The 23,790-nt window shown below is 42.3% G+C and overlaps 1 protein-coding gene across 2 annotated transcripts in view; it reads left to right on the top strand.

Moving 5' to 3' along the window:
- Positions 1–6,397: 6,397 nt before the first annotated feature.
- Positions 6,398–23,790, top strand: part of EMB1270 (Pentatricopeptide repeat (PPR) superfamily protein) — a 33,993-nt gene continuing 16,600 nt past the window's right edge. For both annotated transcript variants that reach the window (XM_087371996.1, XM_087371997.1), the window contains exons 1-2: positions 6,398–9,981; positions 10,069–10,269. In XM_087371996.1, the coding sequence (XP_087228122.1) occupies positions 6,398–9,981; positions 10,069–10,269 (3,785 nt within the window). The remainder of the gene's footprint in view (positions 9,982–10,068; positions 10,270–23,790) is intronic.

Raw genomic sequence — 23,790 nt, 5'->3', positions numbered from 1 at the left:
GGATAGAGTCATCCTAAGTAAGCTCCCCCTATAAGATTTCCTTAGTTTGAGAAAAACCTTTATGTGGCTCAAGGTGCACATCCAAAACCAAAGGGCTCATGGTCAGCACAATCTGACTACTATGGGTGGGTTTGTTGTTTGGAGAAATGGCCACATTCCTCATTGATTGTGTATAATCTTGTCAAGACAATGTTGTCCTCAAGAATGCAAGGGTAGTATTATTCTTGGATGAATGCCAAAAAGTTCTACAAAAAGCAAAATGGGTTTGATGCTCTAGTTTAGAAGATATCTTGACTAGATTACATGCCCATAAGGTTAATGAGGATGAAGCAATGTGACCCATGGAAGAGATGAAGGCATGCTGTTGGCATAGAATTAGCATCATCTTTTGAATTTTCAAGTTATACATTTTAATATCAAGGACTCAATATTGTATTATGACACCATGTGCACAATTTTAAAGAACTTTTATTATCTTGCAATAATTCTTCATGTGTGTGTTCTCAAACATTATACCATGTGTCTACTATTTTTGAAGAATTTTGATTATTTTGCAATAATATTTTATGCATGTTGACTCAAAAAATATTTATTCTTCACTAAAGGTTACATGCCTTGTTCCAACTTATATTCATAAAATTGTTTGTTTTTCTATAAACTATGCAATGTCCTTGTGGCTCATATTTATGTTTGAATCATTTATGGGTTTCTTTCAATTCATACAAATCTTCAATTGCATCATCTTTGCAACTATCTATGCAAACTAAATCCTGGGGCGCAAACTCCCTTTAGTAAAAATACCTATCAAAATCTTGAGTATGAGATGAACTTAACAATATGCCATGAGTAAAAATTAATCAAATCTTGAGTATGTTATGAGTAAAAATTTATCAAATTAGCATGGTTGTGTTCTACACTAAAAGAGCTTCAAATATGTCTTCATGTCTTGAAATTTGGGTAACACATGAAAAAGTTACATTAATTTGAAAGGACGTGGGTTTTCATATTTTAGTGTATTTTTTGTTTTACCCCCCCTCATCCAAAAGACCCCCCCCCCCCCCCTTGGGCCTCACATATTATGAAAAATATGTACAATTCTTAAAATCTTGCATATTTTTCAAGGCATATACCTTATATTTTGTGGGACATGGGACATGAAATTTTCATATTTTTGCCCTTCCATATTTGTATTTCTTTAAGGAAATCCATGCATATTCTATATGGACCTTGTCCCCTATACCCTAGATTTTGGACGAGGGTAGTAACATAATACATATTGAGTTAGTTCCCCAGGAACTAAATATGAGGCACAAGACTAAGGTAAACATGCCAAAAGAGCAATCAAACTCTCAATGAATGTGGCTAATGTGGAGGGAAAAGGCAAAAGAAATTGCACAAGCCAGTCTCTACCATGAACCTCAAGGTTAGAAGCAAGGAAAGGACCAAAACCATTGTCACCAATGACCAAATTGCATCAATATGGACAAGTGCCAATATAGAGCATGGGCGATGGCCCATAAATAATTGCATGTACCAAGCCATTTGTGAGAATGCACTATTTCTTTTCAGAAGTGTGCATTCAAAGAAACCCCATAGTAGAACGATTCCATTGTATTTTGGAAAAAAATTATATGCAAGATTCGTGTTGGTTCATCTCACCGACTTCACTACTGACAGGCCTCAAACATGCAAGGTTAAGTGCTTGACATCGACCCCACCAGTGCCTATGATTCAATCACTAAATGCAAACCTTGGAAGTCCATTAAGTAAATATTTTTTTGTTGAATATCTTGCATTTATAATTTTCATTCACTCAATGATTTTAAATATATAGCATGCTCATGTCTTTTATATCATGTAGGCTTGGTGAGCTATGATGATCTCTTTATGAAATCGATGACAGAGAAGCAAAGCAAGGTCTAGGGACCCTTAGGGGGGCGATCTTAACTTCAATCATATTATAATCCAAGACATAGTTTTTGAACATCAACGCGTATTAGCAAAGAATAAGAGGCTTGTACAAGAAAACCAAGAATGAGAGGCTTGTACAAGAAAACCAAAGCCTCAATGAAATGCTTGCATAGACTGGGGTCACCCAAGATGCGGAGAATTTTCTCTGAGGATAGTGCATTTTACCGATGTTTATCTCATCAACAAGCATGGATACACAAAAATGCCTTCAACATATTAATGAGGGTGATAAGATTGGTATAATTAATCCAAATTTATGGGTCTTACTATGGAGAAGCCCTCTACCATCCCTGCACCCATTACAACATGATGGGCTTACGTCCTATATGCTCAAATCATTTTAATACTACCACTGGATCTTATTCTTTACCTTGCGACCATCGATTTCACTTCGTTTATCTTGTATATACTATGAAAGTTAGAAGTGCATGTCCAACTTGTAATACTCTGGTGGCATGAGCTTTATGCCATTCTTTGCATTGGAGCAACCTACTCTACAAACCCAAGGCTACAAAGAATGCGAACATATAAGTTTGTAAAGCTTAAATGGCATTGGGTTCATAATTTTTGTGTACTTGAATGCCAAAATTTTTAAAGAGTATGTATCTTTTTGGACTGCGTTTATAGTTATAAAAAGTACTTTTTGGATGATACTTTTAAATTTTTTTCATGAGTTTCAATATTTGTTGTTGAACAGCATAAGTGCAAAAATTGTGATTCATGCGATATTATTTTCTCATTAAGTTCTATGATTTATAATTATCAAAATTTCCACCATAGCTCTATTCCTTATGCTTTGTTTTGTTCTCCTTACCCTTGTAGTTTTTGTTGCACTCCTCGGGTGCTTCTCTATGACCATTCAAAGCCAATAAAAATTTGATGGTATTGAAGTTGGCTAATAGTTTATTATAAGTGATGTATGAGATACCAAACAATTTTTTATTGAACACATCTATGATATGGATGTTCATGTTTAGGCATGTATCGCTTCCAACTTATGGCACTTTAATAAAGCCAACTTCATTTTTTCTAATTAAGTTCTACCTCTTATACAACTATAGCATTTCTCTTGTAACATTCCATGTAAGCTAGCTAGAGGTCGAGATAGAGAAACCACCCAGCTATCTTGTCCCCTCCCAACATAATTGGATGATTATAGGCATGGTAATCTACGTATTAAAATAGGCATGGGATGGCGGGCCACCTTTTCCCACGTCCCACTCTTCTCAAGTAAGCATCTATCTATGGTATGATCATTCGAGGCATAATGATTTGTCAACAAATGTTGGTATATGACACAAACTAGTATAGTAGCTAGCAATTCTTGCATGGAAATCTACAATATTTAATGATTATGCCTAAAATGTTGTACACCCTATTTATAACTATTAAGTCCACACTCAAAACATTCCATGTAAGCTAGGTAGACCTCAAGATAGAGAAATCATCCATTTGTCTTGTCCCCTCCTAACATAATTGGATGATTACAAATGTGGTAATCTGCTTTTGTATCATACATGAACAAAATAGAGAAATCTAAACATTCTTATAGTTTTCATGTCTATAGTACGTGAAATCTATATTGCATTTACACTATAATGTATCAACAAATGTTGCTTTCTAAACAAGTATATCTAGTGACAAATGCCACACAATATGTTGATTTTATAATGTATCATTATAAAATGATATAGCAATAGATGCCATACATTTAGTATCAAGCACACATATCAAGACTTCTAGCACATATAATTTGCAGGTTAATATAGGCATGCACTCACGATCCACACGACGGGCTAGACTACAAACAAGTTGATATACACTTGCATAAGTGAGCCTCACAACTGGTTTAAATTCCAACAATATCTCTTACTTTATAAATTTATACATTTATAGCCATCTGTGAGTTGTTATAAGTCAGCATAAGCAAATCCATCTTTTCTTAAGAAGACTACTAAATTATTATTATTATCTGATAGCTTAGTAGCATTTATAATACTATGTATTAAACATCAAAACGTCAAAGTATGATTTTCAACTATTGGAATAAGCCTTGTTATACTTATGAAAAAAATTCAAATTAAAAAATAACATCCTACTACCATTCTATAAACTAATTTTTTGAAAATTTTATGTGCAACTATCAGTGGGTTGATACAAGCTAACAAAAGTGAGTTGCACAACCGACACATGATACTTTTAGAAAGGAGATAATAAAACTCACAATTTGGCTTACTTTTCAAAATCATTTTTGTCATTTTTGAGACGTCAACAAGCTCAATTGGAGACCAGAATCTTGAAGGAAGGGACCCAACTAAGCGGCCAGGATATGTATACAGTTAAACTATATTGCACATTAATTTTCTAATACCACATGGTATATGGAACTACATCATAGTAACACACAAAATACTACAAGATAAATGTAAAAATATCTTGTGGTATTTGTAGGTTACTGTGCACTACCCGATTGTAATCCATCCTAGTTAAAAATCACAATTAAACTAGGCTTTTCTTATGGTTTTTCCTATTAAATTTGTTTAAATCGATTTAAATTGCCAATTAAAATTGGCTTACAAAATCTCGGCAACATGTGCGATCCTGAGTTTCACAAAGGGAGATTTTAGGTGCCTAAAGCTCATCACCCGAGAGCTTCAAGCAAGTGAATGTGTAAAGCTATGACACCTATGAGGAAGCCTAAGCCGTGCAAAGTGCGTTCCTCCACTGCTCAATGGCTTTTATTGTTCAATGCCTCGAAAAAGTTTTCCAGGAATGCTAAGCCACAAAAAATCCCCAAAATAGATTTTAGTTTTAAAGGACTAGCACCTTCACTTAGTCCTACCCTTGTAGGGCCACAAAAAACAAGATGAAATATTTCACTAGTCTTGCCACCCATGACATTGTTTACTAGAAAAGCTAATTGCCCAAAAGACAATGGACGAAAGCTGTGCTTTGATTCAGGCGTGACCATTCGTTCAGTGCTATCATATGTAGTCCTTGTGGCTATTCACCAGCTTGCACAAGCATTCGTACCAAATTTCAGCTCCTTCTTGAGCTCCATAGTGGCGTGACGATGCCAATCCTGGTTGCTTCTTTTGTCACCAAGGAGTCTAGCTTCTTGAACTGGAGCACAACCTGCTTTTGGTGCAGGTGACACTTGTGTATGATTCTCCACGTGTATGTCAGCCTACACTGAATTATCAAGGATTTGCATGAATGGCACTTGGTCCAAAGCCCACAACAGATATTTGTTCGAAAGAGCAAAGAATGCTCGTGGCAGCTCAAGACAAATCTACAATGTTAATATTTGTGACAGTGGGGTGCGAATGAGAGCGATTGCTATGCTATTGCATTGCAAAAGCTTTATAGCAAGAAATTTTGTGACTATAAAAGAGAACATGGACAAACCCTACGTAACCTCTTAGCCGCAACTATAGTTGAATCAACACCTTGAAATGACACTAGAAAAAGAGAATTCGAAGCTTGTCGATAGTGTTGCTATCCCTCCCTTTTGCTTCTTGAGACCTCAAAAGATTGCAATTCTTTTAGAGCTCGCTCCTCAATGCTTCACTTGCATGTTTGTAGAAAGAAAGCAGTAGCCCTAATCTCATGAAACCAATATGTGCAAAATCCTTTGCACAATACACGAAGCAACACTGACTAAGCCTATTTCGTTGAAGGAGGGCACACCCAAGCTGCACGCTAGCAGGTATTTCGTTGCAAAGGAATGCCAATTGCTACATCCATTTCTGTAAATAAAGGCCGCTATCCAAAATGGGCAATCCTTCCCAATCCAAAATGAAGAATTATGAAAATCTATAAATCACGATTTTCCCTTTGAGAACCGAATCACTCTTTACCAAAGCCTACCCAGGAGGAAAACAATGTCCAAGGCTCATCAAACAATGGCCACACTCTCTCACCCTGGGCACATGCAGCTTTTTGGCATGGTTCAGGAGGGAAGGGAATTGGCAGAAGGCAATCAGATACTTAATGGATGCAATCGGACTACATAGGCAGGCAAGGTCCGGCACGAGCAATAGAAAAGCTTCTCTCACCGAATCGTAACATGTGTCCATAACTCCTATAGGGTCTATTGAGCTTCAGGCGGCTGACATGTGCCTTTACATCAGGCAGGAAGTTTCTTGACGGAATGCACCGGACGGATGCAATCGGACTACACACAGGCAGGAAAGGTCCGGCAGCCAAATAGGAAAGCGTCTCTCACCTATCGGATTTCAATTCTAAAACGTGCCCATAACTGGTCACCGGTGAGGTTCAGGCTGAAGTGTGGCCCCTACATCTAGCAGGAAAGCAATAGGAAGAGAGACATGTGCCCGACCTATATGTGAAGCAACATCAGACATTTTCTAATACATAAATAGTTGATGGAATTGCACGCTTGATTGTCGGAAGTGGACTACCGATGTTGTCTGTGGGTTGCTTGCAAGCTTCTATGCTGGCTGTTGCCTCCTCCCCTGCATCCCAATCCAACTCCAACTCGCCCACCTTCAACCCTCCACCTCCTGATTCCCGTCGAGCTTTCTCCTACAGTAGAGCTTCCCCTTCCGTTCGTTGGCCTCACTTGCTCTTGCCGGAACCCAATGAATCGCCTGATTGGCTTTCTCTCGCCGCACAAGAGACAGATCTCCAGAACCAGCAACAGTCCTATGACCCATTACAATTGGATGCCCCCCCAGTGCGGCGCTTTGACGTTCCTCGTTCTAATCCATATATTGCTGCTCACGGGAAATCTGGCACATCCATCGAATCCGGCAGACCAGCTCAAGTCAATTTGAATACTGACACTGTCAAAGTACGACATCGGGATAGACGCATAAAGTTAACCAAGTTAGCCTTGAAGAAAGCGAGAGACTGGAGAGAGAGAGTGCATAGATTGTCGACTGCCATACGCTCCTTAGGGGTGAGGGAATCTGTCGCAGATCTTCTAAATGTTTGGCAGGAACAACTCGCTCCTGCGGACATGGGTTTTGTATTGAAAAGTGTCGGAGACACTCATTGGCAGCGAGCCCTCGAGCTCTACGAGTGGGTCAACCTCAGGTATTGGTACAAACCAAATTCCAGAATGCTTGCTGGAATACTCAGCGTTTTAGGCAGAGTTAACCAGGTCTCACTTGCCAAGGAGATTTTCGAAAGGGCAGAGCCCACAGTGGGAAACTGCGTACAAGTTTTCAATGCTATGATGAGCGTCTATGCGAGGCAGGGAAATTGGGATAAAGTGCAAGAAATATTGAGAATGATGTCGTCCAAGGGATGTGACCCCGATTTAATCACTTACAACACGATCATTAATGCTCGTTGTAAGGCTGGATTGACGCCTGGAATGGCGATCAAAATTTTAAAGGACATGAAGGTTGGTGGATTCACACCTGACGTCGTTACTTATAACACTCTTATCAGTGCATGCGCTACACGAAATGATCTGTCTGAGGCAGAAAAGATATTCCAAAATATGGAGATTTACGGATGTGAACCTGACATTTGGACTTACAATGCCATGATCTCAGTTTATGGGAGATCAGGTGCAGAAGAGTCTGCCAAAGAGTTGTTTGATGTAATGCAAACAAAGGGCTTCGTTCCAGATGCGGTGACGTACAATTCTATTTTATATGCCTTTGCAAAAATTGGGAGAGTAGAAGATGTTGATAAGGTCAGGATGCAGATGAGCCAAGCTGGATGCAGCCCAGATGAGATTACGTACAATACGATGATATCTATGTATGGGAAACTTGGATTGCATGAAAAGGCTCTTTTTTTGTATCATCAGATGACAAATGAGGGCTGCCATCCTGACGTGGTGACATTCACAATTTTAATCGATACATTAGGCAAAGCTGGATTAGTTGGTGAAGCAGAAAAAGTATTTGCAGGAATGGGAGAATGCGAGGTTCGACCTACGTTGCAAGCATTCAGTGCTATGATCTGTGCATATGCCAAGGCAAACATGTGCACAGAAGCAGAGCTTACGTATAACTGCATGCTGCAAACTGGAATTGTTCCTGATAACTTGGCATTCTGTGTCATGTTGGACCTATTGCAGAAGGCAGATCTGCCACAAAAAGGGATTGCACTTTACCAGAGGACAGTCAAACTCAGGTTTAAACCTGAACTGGGTGCATATACAACCCTGCTACGATGGTTTTTGCTGCAGGGCCTGCTGGACGAGGTGGGCATAGTTAGCAATGACTTGGAATGCTCTGGTTTTGAGAGCGCTGAAGTATGCTACACGTTTATAAAGGTTGGATTACCTGACAAAGCAGCTGAGCTCTTGAAGGTGGCCACTACAGATGCATTTCCCACTGAGCAATTGATACTCGACCTACTAAAGTCGTACTGTACTTTAGGTAAGTACAACGAAGCACAGGTGTTTGTCTGCTCTCTTTACAACTCTGTACCACAACTTGCCCCTTTTTTGCACGAGGCTTTGATTGGCATGCTTGCCGAAGCAAAGCAGGTTGTTGAAGCCAGGGAAGAGTTTGAGAAGACCAGAACTAGTAACATGATATTGCATTTGGATACTTACAGGACTCTGATGGTTGCATTTCATGCTGCTGAGATGCTAGATGAAGCTGTGCAGGTGTTTTCTTATATGCAACGTTCTGGTGTCCAACCTGATGATGTATGTCAGAAGATTGTTGCTTCTGCCTGTGGCAAGTTGGGGAATACAGTTTCTGCCCACAAACAGGTGAATAGTATGTCACTCGTACAAAGCTCAGAATTGGCTTTAGATTCTTATGTGTCCCTGATTGAAGCATATGGCAAGCAACGCCTGTGGGAGAGTGCAGAAAGAACGTTTCAAGAATTGCAGCAAGTAGGTTACATACCCTCCATTAAAGCTTGGAATGCACTTATTTCTGCATACGCAAGCTGTGGACAGTATGAGAATGCTAAATTTGCTTTAGCAGAAATGGTAAAGGCTGGGAAAATGCCTACAGTAACGACTTTGATTGCCATGTTGCAAGTAGTTATCAAAGCTGAAAGGCTTCAGGACATTCGTCGTGTTCTTCAGGAGATGCGTCTGTTAGGAGTCAAGCCAACCAAGAATGTTTTTCTTTCTATTCTTAATTCTTCTGCTAATGAAGGCAGGGTGAGAGTCGCAAAAGCAGTGTTTCAGGAGTTGAAAGGTGCTGGCTATCTTGCAAACATGCATGTTTATAAAACTTTGATTTTGCTACTTGCAAATGCAAGGTTTGTAGAAGATGCTGAAAATATTCTTAAAGAGATGGAAGCAGATAAATTTTCCCCTGACATCGACATCTTTAATTGTATGCTCAATCTTTACTGTAACGTGGGACAGTACAAAAGAGCAGCAGAAGTCTTCAGAGGAATGCAGGCTGCAGGGTGCTGTCCAGACAGTCGCACATTCAACTCTTTAATTTGGCTTTATAGCAGGTGCTCAAGGATTCAAGAAGCACTTGCTCTACTGCGAGAGATGGAGAAGGCAGGCTACACACCCGATGTTGAATCTTACACTGCATTAATATCAGCATGTGGGCGATTAAAATTGGTTGACGCTGCTAAGGTCCTCTACAAAGATATGCATGAATCTGGGTGTAAGCTGAACAATCAAGTATTTCATGCTATGATGAATGTCTACAGGAGTATTGGGCAGCCCGAGCAAGTGAAGGAGACGCTGAATCAAATGAAAGCTGCAGGTATCGAGCCAACCCTTGGAACATTTCATGTACTGATGGACTCGTATGGAAAAGGAGGCGATCCCGTAAAGGCAGAAACGGTTTTAGACATTATGCAGGAAGCAGGATTCATCCCTGGTCCTTTGCAGTATACAGGCATCATCAATGCATATTTAAAGAATAAAGAGTATGACCTGGCCGTTGCAAAGCTGTCTAGTTTAAAACAGGAGGGGTTCGAGCCAGATTATAAGACATGGACGTCCATTGTGAGTGCTGCAAGCCATTGTAAAAAAACTTGTGAAGCAATCAAGCTTCTGACTGCGCTGGCTGATTTGGGTTTTGCACTTCCACTCCGGTGAGTTATCATGCTGAAACGTTGCTCACATACTCTGTCTGTTCATTAAAGATAGAGTTTCTTTGACTTACTGGTGTCTTGCTACAGGTTGCTCCAAGAGAAAAATATCACCATCATTGCTGAAGTAGATCGCACCTTAGAAGGTCTAGAGAGTTTTGGACAGGATGCTGGATTGGGTTTAGTGAATGTACTCTTAGATCTTTTGTGGGGTTTTCAAAGGCGTGCCACCGCAGCAAGGGTTTTTAAGGTGGCGGTCCAAAGGAATGTCTACTCATCGGCAATAGCAAGGTAATACTATACTGATGAAGCCCAATGTTTGTAGAACTTCGAAGAAGCCAGTAACACAGATTAGTTGCATGCTTGATAATTTCTGTCTAGACAAGTAATACTATGCTGATGAGGTCCAATGTTTACTACAACTTGATTCCAAGCAAACAATAAGTTAGAAGGGTTGTGACACGACCCCGCAGGATCTGACCCTATCACTGACCTAGAATCTCATCCTCAATCCAACTAGAATCATAGTGCAGGTGCCTCGATCCTCCCGACCACCCCCGAGCACATGGGCTACAGCTCGACTCATCCATAGGCCCGTATCCAACCTAGGCGTCCCATACCACCTGAGCCCGTCCAAAGGACCTTCAATACACCACCTATGATCCACCATGTAGATGGCCAGAGTCCCGGCCTGGGTCCAAGTCCCATCTATCAGTTGAGGAGCGCTCAACTGATCTACACAATAGCACTGGCCCTCCCTGTATATAGAAGGAAACCCGCTATAGATAGCACAATGCTATGAATAGCTCCCTCCATATAAAGCGAGCACTATATATGAATCAATCTCTATATATAGCAATCTCGGCTAAAAATAGCCATCCAGCCCTATGCTATCCCGTAACCCACGTTCACCTGCTATCCAACTCTAGGTACACCATGCACATGAAATACTCCCCTTCCTCTAAGAACTCACTCCTGAGTTCACCAAAAAGCCCAAAAACTCTCTGTGAAGATGAGTCAATGCCAATAACTATACTCTGACTATCAGTTTGAGTGTGCTATACGTTCCATGAGATTCAAATCAAAGAGAATCTAAGGCCAAAGCCGCAATATTTGATAACCAACCCAAGAAAAAATCTCTCAATCTAAACAAGGTTATGTATCGTCGAGTATTCTCCTCAAGAAATCAAGTAACGCCTGAATCCACAGAGTTAGTTCTGTTGACATATCTGTACACAAGCATGATAAAATCCGTACCTGAAGGTAAATGATTCTATCAACCTTATCTATTGAGTGCTAACTGTGAATTCACGGAAAAATATTCATCATGCTGAATACCCTTGAACTCAAAAATCTTAGGTTGAGATCGAGGAATCATTGTTCGAACAACCCCATCAATTGAGCCCCTCGAGGTCAATTTTTGGGTTGCAATTTCTATCAACCCTAATGTCGTGAATTAGTATTTAGAAAATCCCTCAACGGAATACCCTTGTAATTCAAATTCTTGGGTTGAAATACATGACAGACTTTCCATCGCATAACAATTAGGTATCCGTTCATGACTCATGATGGAAGAATCTTCATGGAAGTGTCAATGGGCCAAATTCTGGCCAAAGATATGGTCCCCTGATCTATCCTCGGAATGCCCATACATGAGGATAATCAGTAAAAATTCAGTTGGCTATATCCAGTCAACGGTACTATTCTAGACATGTATATAGTCAACCATCATAGGAGTAGCATCCTATGTGATCCAAAGACTACGGAAATATACAATCTGAAATCTCTTAAAACAAGATCCACTATCAGATATCATGTATGAACTTGTGCACAGTAAACCGCTTCTATCACAGGATCATCTAGTTCTTAGGATCTCTTATCTAGGAACACCAAGTTCCAAACAAGGCACTGACAGATCATCCTCAAAAGAGATGTGGACCCTCTCTGAGATTGAGTCTAGACTATGGAGCTCCAGGGTTGAACCCAAAAAATACATGGCTTCTCTCAGGGTAAAGAATCTTAGTCAGCCCTCGTAAAAAATGTAATCAGGTTGCCCCCAATTCAATTCAGCCTACTTGTACTTCACCCTAGAGGTCCTTGGGTATTATTTCACGCTGGATTATACCACCACATCAGAGAATCTTAAATGTAACATACCTTAGTGTCCCATACCACCAAAGTATACTGCAAATAAAAAACTCAGTGGACAATATGAGTGAATCAAGGTAGCCAATCCCTCTTCAACTCAAATGATCCCAGATTGAGTCAGGGTGGCAAATCCGTTCTCAATCATTTTCTTAATGTGATTATATCACCCCCTTGTGTTACAATACCCCAACCAATAGGTCAAAGAAGAAAACAAGCAGGTAGCATCCCTAACAACTCTTGAATCTTGACTATCCATGACCTCGGGCTAAAAGGACGACCCTGCCTTTTTACAATCACATCGAGATCAAAACTTCAAATAGAAACCAAATAGGAATCTATGAACCAAGATTCGAGAAAGGGAAATCCAATTGCCTTTGTTAAATCCGGTCTAATATATGTAGCAAATACTTAGGCACCATCAATGTACCATATATCTAAAAAACTTCAAGATATATGCAAGAAAAGTATAATTTGAAAAACAACCATCAAATTATAGATGCCAATAGTTACAAATCAAAACCAAATTAACCAAAACTTGGTCAATTTAATAACAAGACAGTTTACAATTCATACAAAATTGGGGAACATCTTGAACCAAACGTGGTTCAAAAGATCTAGTCGAGCCAAAAATAATTGAGTGTCGGTCAAAACTGAGGATTTCAACCTCTTTATCGCTTCTCACTAACTCGGAAGACTCAACAAGCTGTCTACATTTAGAACAGCACGAGCCTTCTTCAATATATATCTGGTACTGAGGGGTTTTATAGTAGTGAAGAGCTGCCCAGAGTTATGCCATCAAGGAATCCATCTCTCTTAGCAGGTCATGAGGTCTACGAGGAATAATCTCCGATGTAGCCTCGTCCTCCATCTCGATAAAACAATAATCCAACGTAGGTGTCTCGTTACTTTGATGTCCTTCCATGGCTGGAAAATATCTCGCACAAGAGAGGGACTAGAAGAAAAACGGCTACGTCCAAACACGTGCTCTTCACACTAGCAAAAGAGAATCTGGTGCTGCGTGGAATCAAGGAAGAAGGCAGGTAGAGGACAGCAAGAAAGCTGATAGGCTGATCTCAGACGAAAAGAGGGTGGGAAATTTGCCTTCATGCGCTGAAGTGCTGAAGTGAGAGAGAGAGAGAGAGAGAGAGGAATCCCAGGTATAAAAAAAGCCAGGAAGGGCCATCAAAAGCTAGGCGAATTTAGGGTGGGTGCTTGATTTACAGCAAGTGCTTTCCTTGCTAGAGAAAAACAAAAAAGAAACCTGCTTTTTTGACCAAAAAACCGTCTCGCTTTTAATAGATCTGGTCCCTCTTTTCTCCAGCCAGCCAAAAATAGCCAAAACGTGCTAAAATCAGGCCATACACTCCTTCCCAAAGCCAAGCGCCTGCCCCAATCATATCGCCCCTGTCTTTGATGCCGAATCTCCTAGACAAGCCGCTCTCTGGACTTATGAACGCCCTCTCTTTCCTCCTGCAGCAAATCTAGTTCTCTAGGGTTGAGAACCTAGAGCGAATTCTTTCCCTAACCAGCCCACTCTTCCCCACACAGCCAATCACATCAACAACCCAAGCGTGGGAAGTTATAGGTCAGAAACAACACATACTCATATCTCTTGCTGAAACATCAAGTCTTCTCATCGCCTACCCTTCTCAGGGAATTTTGATTTCCAAGCACGTAGCAACCGAGAGAGAGCACACAGACTATGGACATCTATTTCTTCCACAACTCTCCCAATCATGAGCACACATCATCAGCTAATGATTCAGCCCATACATGAGCAGAAATTTAGACTTGCAAGAGCAATCTCAAAAAACGTACCTGGAAGACGTACTTTCTACATACCTGGCGTTGAATTCAATTGTGATAGGACGGCTCTAATACCAAATGACATGACCCCACAAGATCTGACCCTATCACTGACCTAGAATCTCGTCCTCAATCCAACTAGAATCATAGCGTAGGTGCCTTGATCCTCCCAACCACCCCCGAGCACGTGGGCTACAGCTCGACTCATCCATAGGCTCGTATCTAACTTAGGCGTCCCATACCACGTGAGCCCATCCAGAGGACCTTCGATACACCACCTATGATCCGCCATGTAGATGGCCAGAGTCCCGGCCTAGGTCCAAGTCCCATCTATCAGTTGAGGAGTGCTCAACTGATCTATACAATGGCATTGGCCCTCCCTCTATATAGAAGGAAACCCGCTATAGATAGCACAATGCTATGAATAGCTCCCCCCATATAAAGCGAGTACTATATATGAATTAGTCTCTATATATAGCAATCTCGGCTAAAAGTAGCCATCCAGCCCTATGCTATCCCATAACCCACGTTCACCTGCTATCCAACCCTAGGTTACACCATGCACATGACATGTGGCTTGTTAATTCCTGTTCAGACAAGTAGTTGCGGATTAGGGTATTTTTGAGGTGATTTCAACCTATGACATAGGCATCTGTCAGAGCAGTTAAATTAGCATTGCTTTGGAGAGACCGGGGGAGGGGGGTGGAAAGGGAGGGGACACTCAGGGAGGGAGGATATTTGAACTTAAGTTCAAGATATGCGAAAGAGGTACCTTTTGGAGTAATAATGGAACATGTATGTCTAGCTCAAGTCCTAGCCTTTGGTACCATGTTAGAATATGCATGGAAAAATGAATCATCCACGAGATCACAGCTGAGTACTCTATATTACGTGCACACATACATGTAAATATCAACCACGCTCAGATCTGGAATAGACAGCAAGATATAACAATCAATACTGAATAAGAATGTCTAAGAAAGGGACCCAAAATGTATTAACAAATCATGCACTCACAAACCACATTATGAGGACAGCAGGGTGGTCCCTGCCCACTAGTGCTGGATCTGAGGCCACAACAATGTTTCCCTAAGTTGCTGTTCTCTCCTGCTGCTGTGTGCCTCTGTTGAGTGGGAGGAGCCCAAAACTCTCCGTCAGCTTCCCTTCTGCACCTCTGTGATCTGCTCACCACCTGAGCTCTTACCAAGTGCTAGGGTCTGGTGGTGGTGGTGGTGGAGATGCCTCTGCTTCACCCTGATGCTTGTTGGAAATGAAGGAAAGAATCTCTCTGACCTCACTACCTCTGCGGAATAGGAACAGCTCCATCTCACACTCAATGATGCAGACCACACATGAATACCTCACTCACAAGATAGAGCACAAACAGTGTACACGAGAGAGAGAACTATGACAATATGCCTCCACCAAATAGTGGGCAAAACACAGCTCAAGGTGAACACAAGATGACCAGTAGGGCTTGCTGTCCCTGTCCTTTGTGGCCTTCCTTGCAGCCATTTATGCTGCTGCCCTGCAGCCCAAAACAGTTCCCCATTATCCCTCCCCCTCACAGTCATATGCTTGCCCATGTCCTCCTCATATGGGGGCTCACAGGTGGGGGACATTGACTTCCAACACCCCGTCTCAATGATGCCAGTGTGGGCAGATTCCCATACGTCGAATGAGGTGTTCCATCTGCTCCCATGGGAGAGCCTTTGTGGATACATCGGAAAGATGTTGGTGGTCAGACAGTACATCAGCTCCATGACGTCGTTGATGATGAGCTCCCGTTCGAGTGGTCAATGTGCTTCATCTGTGCATGCACTGGTTTCTTCACATTGGCTATGCACCTTTGGTTGTCACACATGACCACCGTCGCCTCCTCATGAGTCACGTCCATATCCTCAAGTATCCACCTAAGCCACAACGTCTCACATGCTGCAGTGCAAGCAGCGCGGTGCTCCACCTCTATATAAGAAAGGGCAACTGAGGGTCGTTTCAGCCAGGAAATGACCCCTGATGCAAGCACAAAACAATACACTGAAGTCCAACGCCTGGTGTCGCTATCACTTGCCCAATCTAAGTCACACAATCTACCTAACCCAATCCCTGTGGTGTATGCAATCCCATATGTGCAAGTACCCTTCAAATACCTCAGCACTCGTAGACCCGCCTTCCAATGATTCTCCTTGGGTTTCATAGAAAATTGGCACAAGGGCCCAACGGCAAAGGAGATGTCTGGCGTGGTGTTGGTTAGATAAAGCAAACTGCCCACCAACCGTCGATACCTAATGGCATCTACCAGATCTTAAGTCATGAATGCTGAACTTTTGCCCCACCCTGCATGCCTTATTGGCTTCTGTGGCTGATGGAGACTGAGGGGGGCAAGGGGCCCCTTTTATAGGGGCTGGCAGGCCTGGAAATGGCTGGCTTTCTGGGTTGGCTGATAGGGGGAAGGCCGACTGGCCAGTTGGCCCCTTTTCAGCCCCAACCAACTCCCCCTCGGCAGCCTATATAAGGGGCTGCCAGGGGTTTCAGTAGGGCTTGCTGTCCCTGCCCTTTGTGGCCTTTCTTGCAGCCCTTTATGCTCCTGTCCTACAGCCCAAAACAGCTCCCCATTATCCCTCCCCCTGCCCCCCCCATGTCCTCCTCGTATGGGGGCTCACAGGTGGGGGACATTGACTTCCAACAATGCTGCTGTAGTCTCCGCCTTTTCTAGTGCCTTGGAGGCCAGATCTGCAGCCTACAATTGCCTTGGGCTGAATAACTTATGCTACCCAATGGGGGCCTTTTATAGGGGCTCAAATGCCCCCACAGACTGGCCGATCTAGTCTGTAACAAACTGAATGGTATGTAAATCTGGCCGACGCAGTCTGTGGACTGGCAGCAGGTTTTGGGGGCCTATAAAACCCCCTCAGGCCTGCTCCATTTCTGCCCACTGTCTCTGCTACATGCCTGTCTATATGCACTGTGCAGGCCTATGCACTGACTTACCTGCCCCTTGACAATGACCATGTGTGGCCCAAGGGATGGCCAACACGTAGCTGTCCTTTGTGGGGCAGGTCCACCCTAAAGGGTGGGTTCTATGTAGCCATAATAAGAATATCTGTATGCTGCCACCCAAATGGCAGCCTCTTCATCCCTCTCCATTCTCGCTATTTCACTCCAGGTGTCACTCCCTCGTGCTCTCCTCATTTAGGGGCTTACAAATTGGGAGTTGACCCTAAATCTCTAAAGTACCAAGCAGAGGGAAGATATTATGAACTTGAGGTTATAATCTGATGTTAATACTTGGAGAAATCAATGTTGACCGTGGTGGTTTCTCGAAGGGATTAACCTTGCATCACTTCGGTCACATGTTATCACAATGATCAAATCTTGAATTTCAGAATAAATTTGACACTTTTTCCACAAAAAGTGGAAAAAAAAACACAGGAAGTTTTTAAGGCCCACTTCCCCCACCGAGACTTCTTCTCAGTGTATACCTACCCCTTATCGTAAAAATAGGAGAAATAAAGAATTTGACCTTCACAAATTCTCACAAGACCTACTTCCCTAGGCACATCAATCAGAAAAGATTCGTAGATATTGGTCCAAAATGCAAGAAGATGCAAGGAGGAAGATGGAGCAAGAGCAGTGGAGAGATGTGTGCGAGACAGAGGGAGCAAAAGGGAAAACATGCGAGTAGGTATATACTTGTCTTCAAAGAGCAACAAGGTGCAAGGAGGAAGACGGAGCAAGAGCAACGGAGAGCTGTGTGCGGGAATGAGGAAGAGAGAGTGAGAGAGAAGGAAGGAGGATCAACTGTTAGGTTAGCCATAAAGCAGATAACACAAAAAAGCTTGAAAGCTAAGCCACTAAGCTTCACTAGTATAGGTTGAGTTAGTCACAACTCACAGACAATTAAGTATGAATGAAGAGAATGTGGACTATTTTTCTAACCTCCTCCTTGATTGCTAGCCTTTGTCATGGCTAAGTGTACTTCACCTTCAAGTGATACCAAACACTCAGTGCTATAAAATGGATTCTCATTCACACACACACACACACACACACACACACACACCCCTTTCTTCACGCACAAAAAAGTGTGTGTACACACACACACACACAATTTTTGGGTGAAAACTTTATCTCAATATATGACAAGTAAGTAGGGCAATCTTTATCCTGAGCCTGCAGACAAGCAAAGAAAGATTGCCGTAGGAGGCCCCAAAATAGTAGTACTTTGCAAGAGATGGATCACCAAAAACCGTATGGTTTTGATCCTTCCATGGAGTCCATAGTGCCCAATAGCGAACCCAGGACAGTAAAAGATGCTTGCTTGATAGGATGAACCCGAAATCTAGAAGAGCTTGCCAAACCAACCAGCAAAAAAGCATGCCTGTAAAACAAGAAATCACGAGATTCTAGGCAATGCCGAAATTGGTGAGGCATAGTCCCTTGTGGGGATGGACGTAGTCGACAAAGAGTTGGCGGAACATGATGACGCAGCAAGATTGGTCCAAAGGGAAGAACCCCAAGAAGAGCTCGCCAAAGGAAAACTTACTGCTGAAGAGGAAGTTTGCGAGCCCAAATATACTTCAACCTTTTCCTCCTCCATCTTGGAGTACGAGTCAAAGACCAGATATGAAACCCAAGGAGGAAGCAAAACTTTGTACAAGCATCCTTAAAATTTCCAGCACTTGCTTCACATGCTTAATGTGCTCGTCTATCCTTGCTGTAAATGTGGATATCATCAAAGAAAACCAACACGCATCTTAAAAGAAGTGGCTGCAATATTTTGTTCATCAGTGCCTAGAAGGTGTCCGGTGCATTAGTCAATCCAAAAGGCATCACCTTGAATTCATACAAGCCCCGTTCTGTGCGGAAGGCTGTCTTGTGCTCATCTCCTTCTTTTACCCTGATTTGATGGTAGCCAGAACTCAAATGTATCTTCGTGAAAAATTGAGCACCCTTTAGTTCATCCAATAGGTCATCTAACTTGGGGATTGGAAACCTGTTCTTGATAGTGGCCTTATTTAGATCCCTTTAATCAATGCACATGTGGTACCATCCATCCTCCTTCTTCACCATAAGCACCGGAGAGGCAAAAGGAGAAGTGCTATGAGAGTTGAAGTTCTTCTCAAGCAATTCTCGCACCTGTACTGCCACTTCCTCCTGCTCAACCTTAAAGAGACGGTATGGGGCTTTGTTTATGGTGGGCTTACTGCTAGGCTCTAGAACAATGGCATGATCCACATCCCTCTTGGGAGGCAATTGGGATGGCATATCAGCAAATACATCAGCAAACTCCGATAGCAACTCCTGCATATCATAGTCCTCAAGACTGGAAAGCTACCCCCCTGAGATACTGACACATTCAATGCGTAGAGGGCATGCTCCTTCCTGAAATGACCTGCAATTTAGGAGTGGCAATGCCATGCAATGCTATAGTACTACCCTTGTGGACAAAGCTAGGAGATAGGGCATTTAAATCCATGCTGATTTTACCCAAAGATATCAGCCAATCGCAGCCCAGGACAGCATCTATTGGGCCCATATCCAGTGCCAAGAGATCCCCAACAAATTCATAATCCTCAGAGAGCTTGATCCTTGCATCTTGGCAACAAAATTTACTGACCAAATGCTGTCCATTTGCCACCTCTACTCTCAGCCCATGATCAATCTCAGTAGCAATCAGTCCCACCTTTTGTAAGGTCTTAGAATTGATGAAACTATGAGTGCTACCGCTGTCCGCAAGCATGTGAACAGTCCTATCATTAATTTGTCCTCTCAATCTGATAGTTTCAGCACTTTTGGCACCCATCAAGGCATGAGAAGAGATAGCATAAATTGTTTGCTGCGCATCCCAATAGATCTCCTCCTCGTCCACAGGAGCATTTCCAATGGCATCCTCTCGCGCAAGAAAAGGCATAGCAACCTGATGCTCCACATGAGAGACTTTAGGCCAACGGCCTCGCATGTTACATGTGGGCTGAGTGTAATCGGATTGTATACCATGCATATTATGTTCATTAGCACCACCGGGATCAAAGGGGAAATCAGCCCCGATTGAAATTGCACTATGTTGTGTTTTTAGAGGATGAGTTTGGGAATGTTCCTGGACTCATCTAGGTATATGCTTATGCCGTATTAGCGGACATGCAAATTTCACCTTGTGAAGTTTTCGTCCAAGTTACAACGTGTTGGTATTGTGATAATTCTTTCTATCTTCAATTGTGCGTTGCCCTATCAGCTAGATTTAGATGCTCGTTTGGGAGAGACTAAAATGAAATCGTTTAGACTTCACAAGCAATTGTAGCTTGAATGAAGAGATTTGGACTACTTTTTGATTAGCCTTCTCCTTTAGTGCTAGCCTTCGTCATGGCTGAGTTTGCCCTTCACATCCGGAGTGCCGATAGAAACTCAGGTTGAAGACTTTGTATAAATGGATGCTCAAGTATGTGTGGGTGTGTGGATTTGTATGTGTGAGAGCATATTTTTTTACTATGGTCTACACCCACTGTTGGGCGCTGTAGCTAGTCCTTGCTATGCGTGATGGAGTTTATGGTTTTCAATCTTATGAGTGACTATCATGAGATTGAAACTGCACTATGTTGTGTTTTTAGAGGATGAGTTTGGGAATGTTCGTGGATTCATCTAGGTATATTGTTCCAATCCGACTTTCCGTTGGAGAGAAGGGGGGGTCTCTTTTCCTCACGGTTTAAGGGTTTTAAGGGTACATTCATGCAAAGGGGGGGGGGGAGTCACCCGGTTCTCCATCCAAAAAACAGAAATTTCAGAGAAAGCCCATACCTCTGGGTCTCCAAAAACCAAGGAGAACAGCATACGCAATGGCTTTCAATCGTCCCCGTTAGGACACCCCTTTCCCCGTCCAAAAAACAGAAATTTCAGAGAAAGCCTTTACCTCAGGGCCTCTAAAAACCAGGGAGAGCAGCATACGCAATAGCTTTCAATCCTCAATTCCAACGTTCAAGCCTGCAAGCCCAGCGTTCATCGGAGTCCATCCTACGGGCCCTTTCCCTCGCAGCATGCCTGGCCGTACGGGGGTCACAAGCCCTTTCACGTCTCTTCCCGTGTGGATCTCTTCCATAAGTGTGTCCTTTAAAGGCTCATGCTGTTTGTACCGGTCTCCTCCGTGCATGCCAACTCTACCTGTATGGCCCCTTCCATGCACTCTTCTGCTGTGTTGCGTTGCACGTCCTCTGTCCCGCATGCTTCCGCTCTCTCTTTCTTTTCCCATCCCTGTCGTGGATTATCGCTGCTCTGATACCAAATGAGAAGAACCATACTTCTCAAGAATGCAAATGTATGCAATGCATGCTGAATTTGAATGCCAATTGGCCCTTCAATGGGGGAAGAACACCCTCGTGAGAGTAGTTGTTTCTCTTTTCAACCTACATGCAAGGTGGGAGAGAGATGGTGGATGAATGCAAAGTGAATAGAGAATGCTATGTGAGATTCACAATGAAGGGTGATACATCACTCAAGTTCCATCTTTCCATTTACACCTACCCTTAGCCTATGACCCATGCATCTACCATTCAATGCACCTTAATGCACCCTTCCCTTCCTATTGTCCCTAGGACCTAAACACGCAGGTGCACATTTTTATTAATAAATTAAGTTTCACATGTCCAAATTTGATGCCGTCTAAAGCAGTGGCTCTAGCTCGATTAGCCCTATCTACTCAGATGATCCACCGCTATAACAATTCGGTCGGTTCTATCATAAATATAAATACATGTTACACCATTAAATTGGCATATGTCTACTAATCACAAATTAGTGATTTCTCTTGTCATGAAACAAGCGAGAATCCATCCATCCGTATTATCACCAACTATAATACCCGCAGTTTTACTGCTTTGAGATGACTAGTAAATGACATGCTGCATTTTTTTGCCAAATCCTTAGTTTGTGAAATGAAGTCCCATTGGATAGTATCAAAGGCTTTAGCAATATCCACTTGCAGTGATATAGCACATCTTGGTTAGTATACTTTGCACATTCAATCCCACGTAAGCATTCGCTAAATTGTCTATGATGTGTTTGTGGGGAATGGACCCATATTGAACAGAATGTAAATCTTTGAGCAAAAATCATTCAATAAGATTCACGATCATCTTAGCAACCAACTTATAGAAGACATGCAAGAGTATAATGGGCCTCTAATCTAGAAATGATTCACATAAATGCTTCTTGGGAATAATTTAATCAATTGTTTTTTCCAAGTAGTTGGCATATGTTGGGATTCCCAATTGTGCTGGGTTTCCTGAGCATGATTCATCATATATAACAATGCAGGAGAAATGACATCCCAATATTGCAAGAAGAACTCCGTTGTAAGGCTGTCCCATTCTAGAGATTTCCATTAGCCACAAGAGTGGAGAGCCTCTTTCAGTTCTTTATCTTGGAAAGTGGCTTCAAGGTGCATAGCCTAACGAGGAGTTTGGATAGCACTGACTTGTTGAAGGAATTCTTGCCAGCTTGTGACGGGGAAAGAGCATTTCCAAATTTCTCAGCAAAGGAGCTAACCCAAGCCTGATCAAGTTAAGCTCATGAAGAAGACCCCCAAGTACCATCTATAGATTTAAGCTCATGAAGAAGACCCCCAAGTACCATCTATAGATTTCACCCGGCTAATATTATCACTTTAGCTCTTATAGTGCAATCCCTTAAAAAAGACCTTTGAGGAGAGCCTTTATCAGTAAAAGCCCGTTGTGTAGCCATAGTTTCCCATTCCTCCACCTTCTTGCAATCATTGCACTGTAAGAGAAATGTGGCCAGACCTAAGCAATCTGTCTCAACTTAATCCAATTCCCCAATTCGGTTGAGTTCTGTCAAGTGCTGACAAGTGCTTTTAGCCTTTGCAACATCCTCCCTAAGGGTATGCATGTAGTTCTTGCCATAGTCACGTAGGACATGTTGCATACGAGTTGACAAAAGTTGACCATGCATAGCCAATATCAATGCAACAATGTGCAAAACAAGGAGCAATGGCATCATTTACTAAATCTTTGAAAGCCTCATGCTGCAAGTAGCTACTATTTATAAGAAGCAGCCTTTTGTCCAGCAGCCTATCATGCTCTATTTCTAAACAGAGAACTTCAACCAGATAGGAGCATGTAGCTGAATGGAGGAAATTATAATCAGCCCACATAAAGCAAGTCAATGCATCATATTGCTGCGCATGAAACATATACCACTTATCCAAACGGGCCTGGTAAGATGATTGTGCATTCTGCTGAAAAGTATAACCAGGAAACAAAGCCCGTGTTTCTTTCCAAAGGGCAGCTAGACCAAATTGGAAAAGAAGTTCAGCCCAGTGCACCCACTCCCAAAGCTAGCATGTATATATGACCAGAAGTATTATCTCTGGGCTGCAGAGCATTATTGAAATCTCTACATCAGAAAGCATTTTGCCTCCATGGATATTGCAGCATAGCTTGCTACATTAACGCTCTGTGACTTGTTGATTACAGGGCATAGATCGAAGCAAATTCATATGTCTCCTTGAAAAAGACATTGCACAACAATTCATTGACCTTCTCGGTCATTATAGGCCACAGTTGGCTTAATAGCATGCTTCACGAACATTACCACCCCAGAGAATGAAGAATCCCCCGAATAGAAAATATCATAACCAGCAAAATGCCCTAAATGGACTGCATATCGATGCTGATTTTGCTTCTGCAAGGCCACTATATCAGGTTGCAGTCTATTGATATATGCCTGTAGAATTTTCCATTTTCACAGGTCACATAAAGTCATACATTTTATCTGTGTCATCATATTTACAACTATTTACATGCTGAATCTCACAAGCCAGTAATTCAAGACTCCATGTCCACCTCA

This window comes from Dipteris shenzhenensis, chromosome 33 (genome assembly GCF_047967505.1).
Source record: "Dipteris shenzhenensis isolate YYH24624 ecotype China chromosome 33, Dip_SZ_1.0, whole genome shotgun sequence".
NCBI classification, from domain to species: domain Eukaryota; kingdom Viridiplantae; phylum Streptophyta; class Polypodiopsida; order Gleicheniales; family Dipteridaceae; genus Dipteris; species Dipteris shenzhenensis.
The sequence above is the reverse complement of the archived record's forward strand: the minus strand, read 5'-3'. Positions and strand labels throughout refer to the sequence as shown.